Raw genomic sequence first — 16,033 nt, forward strand, 5'->3', positions numbered from 1 at the left:
GGAATGCACCTGGGGAAACCTCTTTCAGGAGGCTGCACAACAGGCTGGGCCAACTTTCCTTCTTCCATGCCCGTTGGCTGATACATACAGAAGCACAAAAACACTTGACGTAGCGGCCCAGCACTCCTGAGGACCACTGAAGCCCCTCTTGCCTAAGAGCTGTGCATTTGATTGATTGGTTTATCACATCCTGTCAAGCTTATCCAGCAGTTCACAAGGGCCAGAGGTGCTTAGCCTTTGCGTGCTTTCAAGGAAAAGATGATGAATAGTGACTGGGTTTCATTATTCCTTTGACAGAGGAGGCAAACTTAATTACTACCACTACTAATAATAATAATTTATTATTTGTACCCCGCCCATCTGGCTGGGTTTCCCCAGCCACTCTGGGCAGCTTCCAACAAAGATGAAAGATACACTAAAATGTCACATATTAAAAACTTCCCTGAACAGGGCTACCTTCAGATGTCTTCTGAATGTCAGGTAGATGTTTATTGCTTTGACATCTGATGGGAGGGCATTCCACAGGGCAGGCGCCACTACCGCGAAGGCCCTCTGCCTGGTTCCCTGTAACTTGGCCTCTCGCAGTGAGGAAACCGCCAGAAGGCCCTCGGAGCTGGACCTCAGTGTCCGATGGGGGAGGAGACGCTCCTTCAGATATACTGGAGCAAGGCCGTTTAGGGCTTTAAAGGTCAGCACCAACACTTTGAATTGTGCTCGGAAACGTACTTCTAAATCTTCTAAATTACGCCTTCTAAATCTTCTAATTCTGCCTTCTAAATTGCCCCTCTTTGAACAAGCAGCAGTGCCCCTAAAAACCCGAAGAGGGCAAGTACCTCTGGTGGCTGCATTGCACATTATGCATTTGAGACCAAGAGAAAAAGGCCCACTTTTGCATGCAGAAAGGAAGCGAATTAGCATTGCCCTTTTAGAGCTTCCTGAGACCAGAGGTGCCAGATGTTTGCCATGTTTGCTCAATTATTTTGAGTAGCTAGACTAAAATAAAGCTGTTCTCTTCTGAACAGAAATGTCTTCAGTGTGACGTTCCTGGGACTGCTAAAGCTGTTCCCCTATTTTTCACAGCAGTCTGACAAACAGAGGTTTTGTCTGCTAAAACATTTCTATCCATTTCTTTGAAAAGCATCGCCTCCTGAATTAGCTGTCAGTCATTAGGATAGCTCAATAAACCTGGCTGGTCAAAGGGCCTAGGTCTGTACTTTAAGGGCCCCTCTCCTCTCTCTTCCTACTGAGAGGAGCGAAGCAAGCAACCAACCTGTTTTGTGCTTGGCTGAGAGCTCTTGCTCCATCAAACTCCATCTGAGCTACCAGACAGACTGTGTTCCCAACCTGGCCACGTATCAGCCTGTGCCCTGAGCTGACTTCACCCCACTGAGACATAGCTAAGTGGAACCTCCATGTCCAGAGGTAGCATACCCATTGTTGGATGAAGGCAACAGAAGAAGGCCATTACCTTCATGTCCTCTTTGTAAGCTTCCAAAGGTATGTTTGACCCGATGTTGGAAACAGAATGCTGGACTAGAATGACCCCTATCTAGGGGATAAATTTTATTATGTATGCCTGTTAATGCTCTTTTATACAAGAGGGAACTACTTGCAAAAAAGTGTACATCAGTGAAAAAACTATACTAAAAATGTGTTCATTAGGAAAGATTTGCACAAAAATGCTGATGAATTTTTGAGGATTTTTGCAAAAGCAAATTGCTGTAGGAATATGGAGAACTGAATGGAAAGACTCGAAAAATGAGAAACAGAGAGAACCCAAAACTCAGATTAGTCCATTCTTACCTTGATCTAACCTAGCAAGGAATTCCATGTGTTATGTTGTTAAAAGATGAAGGAGCAGAGGCTGTAAGAGGTGGCACCACCGGATTGCAGGCTGGAGTGGGACTTTCTTCTGACTAATCATAGGTTAGGGTCAGGAGCCAGCCAGTGAAATTTCATTAGGATTTGCTTTGTGGGAGGAAGACTTTCATTTTCGAAGAACTGGGAGTTTGCAGGAGTCAGTGTGTTCGTTCAATAGGACATTATGGTGCCAGAAAGGCCTGAGTATTTTATGGAACATGAACGCTCTGAAATAGCTAGGTATATTTTTCCCAACAATCATGCCCTCTCTTCAAAAAAAAAAAGAAAAAGCTTGATTCAGAGTACAAATTAATTTCTTAGTGCTCAGGGGCAGGTTAGAGGTCTCTGAAGGAGAAGAGAGCAGGAAGCAGTCTTGCCATTCAGAATTCTCTGTTCCCAAAATTCTGCAGGCATGGAAATTAGGGTGGCTGTTAGATGCAAAAGAGGCACTTTGAAAAACTGTCTTGCAAGCTCTACCTGCTGATAGCCCCTTTTCTCTGCAAAGTTGCAGGAGCCCAGTCCTTTTTTGCCCATGGCCGCCAAACCACCTCCCGTTTCTCTGCCTAATCAAGAATTTGTCAGTGAATCACAAGCATGAGGCAGGGACTATTTCACTGTGACACAATAGCTGGGGCTCTATCCACAGCCCCCTTCCCAAAGTGGCCAAGCTCTTATAGGTAACGGTAAAGGGACCCCTGACCATTAGGTCCAGTCGCGGACGACTCTGGGGTTGCGGCGCTCATCTCGCTATACTGGCCGAGGGAGCCGGCGTACAGCTTCCGGGTCCTGTGGCCATCATGATTAAGCCACTTCTGGTGAACCAGAGCAGTACACGGAAACACCATTTACCTTCCCACCGGAGCAGTACCTATTTATCTACTTGCACTTTGATGTGCTTTCGAACTGCTAGGTTGGAAGGAGCAGGGACCACGCAACGGGAGCTCAGCCCGTCGTGGGGATTTGAACTGCCAACCTTCTGAACAGCGCCACCCATGTCCCTCAAGCTCTTATAGAGCACTTGTTAGAAGTTTGTCTTATCTCAGCTTGTAAATACCACACCCTCCAACATTTCTCCAATGAAAATAGGGACGTCCCATTCCATAATGATAATTTTACTATTTCTACCCCACACATCTCACTGGGTTGCTCCAACCTCTCTGGGCAGCTTCCAACATATATAAAAACTTAATGAAACATTAAACATTATTTTTATTTTAAAAAACTTCCCTATACAGGATTGCCTTCAGACAGCTCGGGGGTCGGATAACTCCATACCCTCCAGTGAAAATAAAGACATCCTACCATACCCTCCAACATTTCTCCAATAAAAATATGGACATCCTAAGGAAAAGTGGAATCAAATCAGAAACCAGGACAGCTTCCCTAAATCAGGGATGTCCCTGGAAAATAGGGACACTTGGAGGGTCTGAAATACCATCCAGATATTTGTGTGTCAAACAGAAAGAGTTAAAAGCTTGTCCCATATGCTTACTTCTACACCACCCAGAAATCTGGAATACACATAATTCTTATCATTAAAACAGTTTGAAAAGAGACCATTTCGAAGTCTATCTCTAGAAATGAGGGACAAGAAGTATTATAGCACAACCCTGCCAGGCCACTCAGAAAGCTGAAATGTGGTTGATGTACAGCCCAAGACCCACTGGTCAGCATTGAAAAGGCTATTATCTGTACATCTCTCATTAGAAGCAAGGGGCATGAAATGCACCCCTAAATGACCAAAGCACTGACAGACCACCTAGAAGACTGCAGCCATGTAGCCCAAGATACAAGTAAACACAGTCCCAGAACTGGACATTTTTGCACCTAACAGTCAATGTTTACCTCTTTGTAGAAGCCAGTATTTTGCCACACAGCAAGCCAAGGCACAAGTGGGACTGAATGCTGGGCCATGAGAGTTCTGCTGCCTTTTCAGAGTTGGAGGGAGGGAAGGAAAACTCCCACTTGCAGCAAGGAAGAGATCTCCGTGTGCAAATTGCATTTGCTTGCACACACAGAGGTAAAGAAACAAATATCTGTTGCCTTCAGCTTATCTTGCAGTTTTTTAGTATACAGCAACTAACAAATGTAATATACAACATTCTCTGCCTGCTGCTGCTTTTTCTTCAAGGAACTAAAGTCAGCAGACATGTTCCCTCCCTTCTGTTTCACCCTCAAAGCAACTCAAAGATAGTTTAGGCTCAGCCCAGGGTCAAGCTTCATAGCCAAGTAGGGCACCCTACAGTGACCAAACTGGGCCACAAAAGCTTATGCTGTCACGATCCAGGGCATGGGCGCCAAGAGTCCAGGACCGACACCAGGACCAGGGTATGGGCGGTGGTAGCAGTCCAAGTGGCGGGTCCACAGTCAGGAGCAAGTCCAACAGAGATCAGGGACCACAGGAGGCCAGGATGCAGGATAACTGGAACACAGGAGCAGACCACAGCATAGCACGAAACCACATTGCTGTGGCAAAGACCCACAGTGAAAGGCAAGTTCTTATATAGTCCTCCTGAGCTTGCCTCCAGGAGCAGTGAATCACATCATCGGACCATGCCTGCTGGCCTGCATCTGATTCCCCCAAAGGCTAGCCTGGCCAGGGCCTGGTCCCTGCAAAAACTCACGGTGCTCATTACACATGCCACAATAGATTTGTTAGCTTTTTACTAACAAGTGCTGCAGGATTCTTTCATGCTTTTGCCTCCTTAGATCAACATCAATACCTCTGAAGTTTAAAACAAGTGGCTGACAGACCCTTCTTCAGCAGGTTGTGAACATTCCATTTTTTAAAAGGTGGGGGGGGGATGATATTATAGGAACCCTTTAAGATTCATTTTAAGTGATTGAATTGGATTGGGCCCATTCTCATGGCTGTGTTACCCTGCCTCTCCTGCAACCTTAAAACTCTTCCATTTTCATGTCCAGATATTGTTTGCTTGCTCATTGATTTGTTTGTTTATTTATTTAGTCTTATTCTCTCTTGAGCAAGTCTGCCCTCTAGCGGAGAGAAAGAATAATGATAATCAGTAGTAATCCTGTCACCAATCTTCTTTATTTTTTTAAAAAAAATTTAAAACTTATACACCCTCTGACTGCAAAAACACACACCTCTCAATGCAGTTTACAAAACATAAAACAGTAACGTCAAGGGGAAAAAATATAACTCCACTTTAAGATATAAGCATTTTAAAATAATAAAACGGATTAAAATTACCTCAGCTTCCCTGTAGTATCAGCTGCCTGAGGCAGTTGCCTTACTCTGCCAATAATAATAATAATAATAATAATAATAATAATAATAATAATAAATTATTTCTACCCCGCCCATCTGGCTGGGCCTCCCCAGCCACTCTGGGCGGCTTCCCTAAAAACCAAAAATACACTAAAATATCACACGTTAAAAACTTCCCTGAACAGGGCTGCCTTAAGATGTCTTCTGAATGTCAGGTAGTTGTTTATCGCTGATGGAAGGGCGTTCCACAGGGCGGGCGCCACTACCGAGAAGGCCCTTTGCCTGGTTCCCTGTAGCTTTGCTTCTCGCAATGAGGGAACCGCCAGAAGGCCCTCGGCGCTGGACCTCAGTGTCTGGGCAGAACGATGGGGGTGGAGACGCTCCTTCAGGTATACTGGACCGAGACTGTTTAGGGCTTTCAAGGTCAGCACCAACACTTTGAATTGTGCTCGGAAACGTACTGGGAGCCAATGTAGGTCTTTCAAGACCGGTGTTATATAGTCTCGGCGGCTGCTCCCAGTCACCAGTCTAGCTGCCGCATTCTGGATTAGTTGTAGTTTCCGGGTCACCTTCAAAGGTAGCCCCATGTAGAGTGCATTGCAGTAGTCCAAGCGGGAGATAACCAGAGCATGCACCACTCTGGCGAGACAGTCCGCAGGCAGATAGGGTCTCAGCCTACGTACCAGATGGAGCTGGTAAACAGCTGCCCGGGACACAGATTTGACCTGTGCCTCCATGGACAGCTGTGAGTCCAAAATGACTCCCAGGCTGCGCACCTGGTCCTTCAGGGGCACAGTTACCCCATTCAGGACCAGGGAATCCTCCACACCTGCCCGCCTCCTGTCCCCCCAAAACAGTACTTCTGTCTTGTCAGGATTCAACCTCAATCTGTTAGCCGCCATCCATCCTCCAACCGCCTCCAGACACTCACACAGGACCTTCATTACCTTCACTGGTTCTGATTTAAAAGAGAGGTAGAGCTGGGTATCATCCGCATACTGATGAACACTCAGCCCAAACCTCCTGATGATCTCTCCCAGCGGCTGCATGTAAATGTTGAAAAGCATGGGGAGAGGACAGAACCCTGAGGCACCCCACAAGTGAGAGCCCAGGGGTCTGAACACTCGTCCCCCACCACCACTTTCTGAACATGGCCCAGGAGGAAGGAGCGGAACCACTGTATGACAGTGCCCCCAGCTCCCAGCCCCTCAAGACGGTCCAGAAGGATGTTATGGTCGATGGTATCAAACGCCGCTGAGAGATCCAGCAGAACTAGGAAACAGCTCTCACCTTTGTCCCTAGCACGCCGGAGATCATCAACCAGCGCGACCAAGGCAGTTTCAGTCCCATGATGAGGCCTGAATCCCGACTGGAAGGGATCCAAATGGTCCGCTTCTTCCAGGCGTGCCTGGAGTTCTTCAGCAACCACTCGCTCAATCACCTTGCCCAGGAATGGAAGATTTGAGACTGGGCAATAGTTGGCCATCGTGGCCACATCTAAAGATGGTTTTTTAAGAAGCGGTTTAATAAACGCCTCTTTCAGCGGGTCTGGGAAAGCTCCCTCACGGAGGGAAGCATTCACCACCCCACGAAGCCCATCGCCCAGTCCTTCCCGGCTAGCTTTTATAAGCCAGGATGGGCAAGGATCCAGGAGACAGGTGGTTGGCTTCACTCGTCCAAGCAGCCTGTCCACATCCTCGGAGGTAACAGATTGGAACTGATCCCACGCAACTTGACTAGACAAAACTCTAGCACTCTCCCGTCCCGGCCCTGCTCCCATGGTGGAGTCTACTTCTTCCCGAATCTGAGTGATTTTATCTGCAAAAAACTTTGCAAAATCATTGCAGGAGGTCATGTGGCCCGTACTGGGCCCCGATGTTGCAGGTGGTTCTGCTAAATTGTGAACCACCTGAAAAAGTCTCCTGCTGCTGTTTTCTGCAGATGCAATAGAGGCGGCGAAGAAAGTCTACGCTGTCGCTATCGCCACTTGGTAGGCTCGACGTTGAGCTCTAACCTGTGTCCGGTCAGATTCGGAATGAGTTATCCGCCACCGGTGCTCTAGCCGTCTCAACGATTGTTTCATTGCCCTCAGATCCGTGGAAAACCACAGGGCTGTCCGGGCTCCATGCAATCGGAGAGGGCGCTTTGGAGCCAAACAATCAATAGCCCTGGTTAACTCCACATTCCAGCGGGCCACCAGGGAATCAGCTGAAAGGCCATCAACATGGGATAAAGCATCCCCTACCACTCTCTGTAAACCATTTGAATCCATTAAGTGGCAGGGGCGGATCATCCAAATTGGTCCCACCTCCCTGCAGAGGGGATGGGTCACCGAGAAGTCCAGTTGCACCAGGAAGTGATCTGACCATGGCACTTCTTTCATTTCGCTTTTACTTAGTGTCAGATCACCAACATCCATAGAGGTAAACACCAGGTCCAAGGCATGTCCACGGCTATGGGTTGGGCCAGACTTATTCAGGGACAGCCCCATGGAGGCCATGCTTTCCACGAAGTCCTGAGCGGCCCCTTGTAAGGTCGTGTCGGCATGGATGTTAAAATCCCCTAGGACGACCAAACTAGGTGTCTCCAGAAGAACATCCGCCATGACCTGAAGCAGCTCGGGCAGGGAATCCTTGGTGCCGCGGGGAGGTCGGTACACCAAAAAGAATCCTGTACTGCCCCTATTGCCCAACTTCCAGAACATGCACTCGGAAAACTGGGTCTTCCCAATAGGACGCCTGGTGCAAACTAATGACTTCCTAAAAATCACTGCAGCCCCCCCTCCCCGCCCACATGACCTGGGTTGCTGTGTGTAAGAGAAACCTGGTGGACAAGCAGCGGCAAGGAAAGGCCCATCTGCTTCATCCAACCAAGTCTCTGTTACACATGCCAGGTCAAGTCCTCCATCCATGATCAAGTCATGAATCATTGACCTGGCATTGCACAGCAGCACCTTCAGGTCATGTGGGTATCTATGGAAGGGCCGGCTCTGTATTCGCTCCAGGAGGGTGGGGAGACCAAAGCTTTGCCATCTTCTCCAGGATTTACTGGGATTGAATGAAAATCAGTGTCCTTGAGTCCATCAGGGCACATAGATTACTCCAGGAGATATTAGGACATTGGGCTTATCCACACTTCTCCTTGTCCCACAGCTTTCCCCCAGGGAAAACAGCTTTTTAGCGCTCAGTTGGAGCAAACGGCAATTCGGGTTCCCCCTGGATTGCCATTTGTTCCAATCTATAGCTAAAGAGTGGATTTTCCCTTGGAAAGGAGCAGGGCAAGGGAAAGACCACACGGGCCTGTGCTTTCTGGGCAAGGGGAAGACCACACGGGCCTGTACTTTCTAGGCACAGCACAAGCGGAAGTGTGGACGAGCCCATTCTGTCAAGAGCAAACAATGTGACATTGTAGTGAAAGAGGTGCCTGTCTCCCTAAATATTCACATGATGTTGGTCTTCTCCTACGTTACTGTGTCCTGAAAAAATTAAAAGTTCAGAATGCAGCAATTTGCTTTTTTATTTTACAAAATTAGGAAGACTTATTTAACTAACAGGTTATAACTATAACTGACTTATTTAACTATAACATGGGCATGTCAACACATAGCTCCTTATACAACTTGAGCACAAGATGGAAGAGCTCACAGCATTAACACTTCCAACAGATCCAGATCCCCCAGGGAGGCCTCACAAAGCTCTTGCTCCCCCAGGAAGGCCTCCTTCCAAGGCCATGCAAAGCCACAACAAAATAAAAAAATTCCTTCCAGTAGCACCTTAAAGACCAACTAACTTAGTTATTGGTATGAGATACTATCTGAAGAAGTGTGCATGCACATGAAAACTCATACCAATAACTAACTTAGTTGGTCTCTAAGGTGCTACTGGAAGGATTTTTTTAAAATTTTGGTTCAACTACAGCAGACCAACCTACCTGTAATGCAAAGCCACAGTTCTGGTTGCAGAAGAGAACATGCCAAGCACCTGTGTCTTCACAGCTGGATGGGTGAGATTGGCCAAAGGCTAATGAAGAAGAATCTTCAGGGGATGGGGGTCGGACAAAACTTTGAAAATGGTATAGGTGTGATTTATTCTGAACAAAAGGCTAAACTGGTAGTTAATAACGTGGTGACAGAGGAATTTAAAATAGAGAAAGGGACACGACAAGGCTGCCCAATTTTCCCATTGCTCTTTATTTCGGTTCTGGAGGTTTTGCTGAATATGATTAGAAGGGACCAGTTGATTCAGGGTATTCAGGTCGGAGTTAAACAATATAAATTTAAGGCCTTTGCAGTATTGACATTGCAAGAGCCAGAAACTAGCACCAAGAGGGCCCTAGAAGTAATCCAGGAATTTGGTCAAGTAGCAGGTTTTAAGTTGAATAAGTCAAAAACTAAGGTTTTGGGGGGGAAATTGACACCAATAGAGAGGGAGAGGTTTCAGAAGGAGACAGATTTAACATTGGTAAAAAAGGTAAAATACCTGGGGGTGAATACGACCGCTAAGAATGTGAATCTATTTAAAGACAATTATGAGAAATGTTGGTCAGAAGTGAAAAAAATATTTAGAAATTTGGTCAAATTTTAAGCTTTCCTTGCTGGGTCGTATTGCTGTTATCAAGATGAATGTACTGCCGAGAATGTTATTTTTATTTCAATCACTGCAAATTATTGACAAGATGGATTGTTTTAAGAAGTGGCAGAGAGATATATCTAGATTTGTCTGGCAGGGCAAAAAGCCCAGAATAAAATATAAGATACTTACAGATGCTAAAGTTAGGGGGGGTTGCCCTGTCAGACTTGAAACTCTATTATGAATCAGCAGCTTTTTGCTGCCTGAAGGAATGGCTACTTCTTGAAAACACAGATGTTTTAGATCTTGAGGGGTATGATAATGTATTTGGGTGGCATGCATACTTGTGGTATGGCAAGGTAAAAGCGCATAAGGCATTTAAAAACCATACTGTCAGGAAAGCATAGTTTAATGTCTGGATTAGATATAAAGACTTTTTGGAGAGTAAAACCCCAAGGTGGCTTTCACCTATGGAAGCGAAAGATTTGAAAAACTTAATATGGAGGCCAAGTGGCCAAAATATTGGGAAATTGTAGAACAGGAAGGTGACAAATTGAAATTGCAGAGTTATGAGAAGCTTAAAGAGAAGGTGCGAGACTGGTTACACTATTTTCAAATAAGAGAGGTTTTTTAACCAGGATAAAAAAAGTGGGTTTCCAGGTGGAAAGATCAAAGTTAGAGACAGAATTGCTAGAACCCAATGCTAAGATTCTATCAAGAATGTATAATTTGCTCCTGAAATGGAACACTGAGGAAGAAACAGTAAAATCGGCAATGATAAAATGGGCACAAGATATAGGTTATAATATCATGTTTGCTGACTGGGAGAAGTTGTGGACCACTGGGATTAAGTTTATGGCATGCAATGCCCTAAGAGAGAATATTATGAAAATGATGTACAGGTGGTATATGACCCCAGTCAAGTTGCAAAAATTTATCATTTGCCCGATAATAAATGCTGGAAATGTAAAGAAACTGAAGGTACATTATTTCACCTTTGGTGGATGTGCCCAAGGATTAAGGCTTTCTGGGAGATGATTTATAATGAATTGAAGAAGGTACTTAAGTACACTTTCCCTAAGAAACCAGAGGCCTTTCTCCTGGGCATAGTCGGCCAATTGGTGTCCAAGAAGGATAGAACTTTCTTTATGTACGCTACAGCAGCAGCAAGAATACTCATCGCAAAGCATTGGAAGGCACAAGACCTAGCCACTCTGGAAGAATGGCAGATGCAAGTAATGGACTATATGGAAATGGCGGAAATAACTGGCAGAATCCGAGACCAGGGAGAAGAGTTGGTGGAAGAAGATTGGAGGAAATTTAAAATTTATTTACAGAAACATTGTAAAAAATTTTGATTGTTGATGACATTGAAATGAACTGAAGGGGTTCTAGCAACAAGGTTAAAAATAAGATTGGCTTAGGACTATCCAAAGAGTCTCTAGAAGTTGTGTATGCTGGTTGTAAAGTAGCATTCCTCATAGTGAGTGGTTTAGTTGTGCACTACCTGTTCATCAAACTGAAACTGAAATTGACACTGGCGAAACCCACAATGGTAAGATATTCTCAACTAGCACATTGTCTGGCTCCCTAGCTTTAATTTCTGACCTTTAACTCAGATTCCAATTTAATAGAAAAATATATGTAAAAAAACAAACCATGAGTCTTAATGCTGATCCCAGTCAGAAGTACTTTCTAAGTAACACGTGTCAGGACAAGGTGAGCACAGCCACACTATAAATCTACTGGTTTTATTTAACATCAATTTCCTCTACAGAACCCTGGAAGTTGTAGTATGAGCTGACAATTCTGTTAGAGATCCTTAGCACTCTCAGAACTGTGATTTTGCTAATTCTTTGCAAGGACAAAACCATGTATAGTCTGGTGTGTATATATGCCCAATGTGTACTTTGTACACAAAAATTTTGAACAACTGAACCACCTGGGACTCTAACTACAGTGAACTGGCTAAATATGTGCCTAATTTATACTTTTACCTACTTATACCTACCTATATGTTAAAGAATCAAGTGATCTCGCTATCTAATAAGCTCAGCTTTCACAGAACAGCAGATAGAAGACCAATGAGCATACAGTGGTACCTCGGGTTACATACGCTTCAGGTTACAGACTTCGCTAACCCAGAAATATTACTTCAGGTTAAGAACTTTGCTTCAGGATAAGAACAGAAATCATGCTCCGGCGGTGTGGCAGCAGCGGGAGGCCCCATTAGGCAAAGTGGTGCTTCAGGTTAAGAACAGTTTCAGGTTAAGAGCGGACCTCCGGAACGAATTAAGTATGTAACCAGAGGTACCACTATACTACCATAAAGCTAAAGGGAAGGAGTAGGAGATGTTGTTTTTTATGCCACAGGGTCGAATCCAGGACAGCAATCTAAGACCAGGAGTACAGGGATTTCAGACATCAAATTCCTCTTAAAAGGCATAATAGCAGGGTCAGTGAAAGAGATGGCAACACTATTTAACTTGTAAATTGCTTTTGATGCAAAGTATTACTCCCTGTTTTTTCATTTTTCTCAGCCCTGTAGGACAATTGTCCAAGCACCGGCATTTCCAGTTGCTGCCAAAGTGAATGATGAATACACCCACAACATGGACAAAATGCTCTACAGGCTGGTGGCCAACACCTCCAAGATGATGAAATACATGAAGCATGTTGCTCACCGTTACAAGAAAGAAGTCAAATATCGCAAATTAAGCAAAAAGAGCAAAGCAGATGAATTTGATGAAGACGAACAGTTCTTCCCAATTTGTCCCCACAACCACAGCTCCAGTGGAGACACATAATGCATGAAACCTAAAACCCAGGTTCTTCCCTGCTATGTTCAGTTCTTCCTTTCATAATCTTTCCAATCATACTCTTAAGTCAACAGGGTAGCACAATAAATGACAAAAATCTCAATATGCGTGATCAACATTTTTGAGAAGAATTTAATGAAGAATCTTGTGGATGATTGAGGTGAAAGAGGCCCAAATGAAAGGCTATTAAACATTTATTTTAAAGAAAAATCTAGCCAAAAATTAAAGCCTGTATCTGATATGCTGTGATTCTTCCATATGGCCCTGCTGTATTAAGCAACTTCAATTTTGCACAGTTAGGATAAACAATGCTACATTTGTCTGTCAGAAGATTCCTTTTTCACTGGTAACAAAAATATTATGCTAGCAATTAAATACCAGCCCACCTCAATATATTTCATAGCTAGCCTTACCACTAAGGTAGCATTTCTATGGCAGCAGCAAACACAAAGGATTTCCCTTCCATTGCTATCCAGATATAGCCTATTGCTATCCTGATATAGCCTCTGCTCAGGAATGATGGGCAAAAAGGGTCATAATGCATGAAACCTAAAAAGCAGGCAAACAGGCAGGTGACTCCAAGGAAAGTAGAGGGTGCAATGGCAGAGGCTCAAGTTTATGTGAACTTGAACACACCTGACAGAACAGTGTAAGACATCAGGGCATGAAAAAATCCCTCAGCAACCAAGCAAAACCTGGTCTGATATATTTGGTTTCCTCTTCAACGTGCCTCCCTTTCCTTGGAACAGCTGTGCCTGCCACCCATTGCATGGTCAGTCAGCAATAACACTTTGTGCAGCCCTTGTTGAGGAACATCTCTTCCCTTTAGTCACTGAGGCAGCCATGCACACTCCCTACAGAAATGACATCGAAGAGTACTCATCGTTGCAGTGTGTATATGCCATCCCAATCCACACAAACTCTTCCTGGGAAGCCAACGCAACGCAGAACACAAACCAAACCAAATCAAATACAGTAAATTCATAAGCCAACTGTACTATTATATTATGTAAAGGTAAAGGACCCCGGACGGTTAAGTCCAGTCAAAGGTGACTATGGGGTGTGGCACTCATCTTGCTTTTCAGGCCAAGGGAGCTGCTGTTTGTCCACAGACATCTTTCTGGGTCATGTGGTGCAACAGAACACCATGATGAGTGCCAGAGCGCATGGAAACGCCATTTCCCTTCCTGCCACAGCAGGTTGGCAGAAGCTGGGACAGAGCAGTGGGAGCTCACCCCATCGCACACATTCAAACTGCCGACCTTCCAATCAGCAAGCCCAAGAGGCTCAGACCACAGCGCCACCCATGTCCCCCTGAATTATCTGACAAATATAAAGTGAGCTTTTGAAAATTCCCAGTTTTATAAACTCTTCATACTTTGCACTGAGAAAAGTGCTACTGAGAAAAATCTTGCAATCATAATGACATCATAGAAGCTTTCATATGTAAAGATCAGGATCCCCCTTTATGACATCACAGAACCCTTCCCCAGCTGATGGGTTGATTATATTGCCTGCATTCAAATCTCTCCAGTGCTCAGGCTGAGAGCTTGGTCATGATGGAAGGATTTATCTGATTTATGTAAATCTTTTTTTAGACAATGAATATGAACTTAAACAGTTATTTGCTACGATTCCTACACAGGGAACATCAATTAGCAGAAGACAATTCTTGCTGAAAATTTCACAGAATGTTTTCTCAAGGTCCTTGTCAGGTTTCCCTCCTTTGGACAGTCTTATTGTTTCAAGATGTTATTGGCTTTTGTGAACGACCAGCTTGGACAAGAGTCGGTTGGGAAATGACTCCACAGGATCTGGAACTACTGGCAACTAAACAGCAATCTAACTGTTTTCGTGATTCGATGTGTCAAGTATGCCATTGTTTTACTGGCTTAGGACTATCCAAAGAGTCTCTAGAAGTTGTGTATGCTGGTTGTAAAGTAGCATTCCTCATAGTGAGTGGTTTAGTTGTGCACTACCTGTTCATCAAACTGAAACTGAAATTGACACTGGCGAAACCCACAATGGTAAGATATTCTCAGCTAGCACATTGTCTGGCTCCCTAGCTTTAATTTCTGACCTTTAACTCAGATTCCAATTTAATAGAAAAATATATGTAAAAAAACAAACCATGAGTCTTAATGCTGATCCCAGTCAGAAGTACTTTCTAAGTAACACGTGTCAGGACAAGGTGAGCACAGCCACGCTATAAATCTACTGGTTTTATTTAACATCAATTTCCTCTACAGAACCCTGGAAGTTGTAGTATGAACTGACAATTCTGTTAGAGATCCTTAGCACTCTCAGAACTGTGATTTTGCTAATTCTTTGCAAGGACAAAACCATGTATAGTCTGGTGTGTAGATATGCCCAATGTGTACTTTGTATACACAAAAATTTTGAACAACTGAACCACCTGGGACTCTAACTACAGTGAACTGGCTAAATATGTGCCTAATTTATACTTTTACCTACTTATACCTACCTATATGGTAAAGAATCAAGTGATCTCGCTATCTAATAAGCTCAGCTTTCACAGAACAGCAGATAGAAGACCAATGAGCATACAGTGGTACCTCGGGTTACATACGCTTCAGGTTACATATGCTTCAGGTTACAGACTTCGCTAACCCAGAAATATTACTTCAGGTTAAGAACTTTGCTTCAGGATAAGAACAGAAATCATGCTCCGGCGGTGTGGCAGCAGCGGGAGGCCCCATTAGGCAATGTGGTGCTTCAGGTTAAGAACAGTTTCAGGTTAAGAACGGACCTCCGGAACGAATTAAGTATGTAACCAGAGGTACCACTATACTACCATAAAAGCCAAAGGGAAGGAGTAGGAGATGTTGTTTTTTATGCCACAGGGTCAAATCCAGGATAGCAATCTAAGACCAGGAGTACAGGGATTTCAGACATCAAATTCCTCTTAAAAGGCATAATAGCAGGGTCAGTGAATAAGATGACAGCACTATTTAACTTGTAAATTGCTTTTGATGCAAAGTATTACTCCCTGTTTTTTCATTTTTCTCAGCCCTGTAGGACAATTGTCCAAGCACCGGCATTTCCAGTTGCTGCCAAAGTGAATGATGAATACACCCACAACATGGACAAAATGCTCTACAGGCTGGTGGCCAACACCTCCAAGATGATGAAATACATGAAGCATGTTGCTCACCGTTACAAGAAAGAAGTCAAATATCGCAAATTAAGCAAAAAGAGCAAAGCAGATGAATTTGATGAAGACGAACAGTTCTTCCCAATTTGTCCCCACAACCACAGCTCCAGTGGAGACACATAATGCATGAAACCTAAAACCCAGGTTCTTCCCTGCTATGTTCAGTTCTTCCTTTCATAATCTTTCCAATCATACTCTTAAGTCAACAGGGTAGCACAATAAATGGCAAAAATCTCAACATGCTTGATCATCCTTTTTGAGAAGAATTTAATGAAGAATCTTGTGGATGATTGAGGTGAAAGAGGCCCAAATGAAAGGCTATTAAACATTTATTTAAAAAAAAATCTAGCCAAAAATTAAAGCCTGTATCTGATATGCT

At 44.2% G+C, this 16,033-nt stretch overlaps 1 protein-coding gene and 1 long non-coding RNA gene across 2 annotated transcripts; both read left to right on the forward strand.

Annotated features, from left to right (window-relative positions):
- Positions 1-11,076: 11,076 nt before the first annotated feature.
- Positions 11,077-12,582, forward strand: LOC310847475. The gene is made up of 2 exons (XR_014565827.1): positions 11,077-11,215; positions 12,201-12,582. It is a non-coding gene; the product is annotated as an uncharacterized lncRNA (long non-coding RNA).
- Positions 12,583-14,054: 1,472 nt separating this feature from the next.
- Positions 14,055-15,892, forward strand: LOC310846133 (uncharacterized protein). Its single transcript, XM_083742203.1, has 2 exons — positions 14,055-14,506; positions 15,511-15,892. The coding sequence occupies exons 1-2, from the start codon at positions 14,171-14,173 to the stop codon at positions 15,775-15,777; spliced, it is 603 nt and encodes a 200-aa protein (XP_083598329.1). The 5' UTR covers positions 14,055-14,170; the 3' UTR covers positions 15,778-15,892.
- The last annotated feature ends 141 nt before the right edge of the window (positions 15,893-16,033 follow it).

The sequence above is a fragment of the Podarcis gaigeae genome (genome assembly GCF_964106915.1).
Source record: "Podarcis gaigeae genome assembly, chromosome: 6".
Lineage (NCBI taxonomy): Eukaryota > Metazoa > Chordata > Lepidosauria > Squamata > Lacertidae > Podarcis > Podarcis gaigeae.

Excerpts from the sequence above, each read along its gene's own strand:
- LOC310846133 (XM_083742203.1), top strand. The coding sequence starts at position 14,171 with ATGTTTTCTCAAGGTCCTTGTCAGGTTTCCCTCCTTTGGACAGTCTTA. Across the intron at positions 14,507-15,510 it reads CACTGGCGAAACCCACAATG|CCCTGTAGGACAATTGTCCA; the intron begins GTAAGATATTCT and ends CATTTTTCTCAG.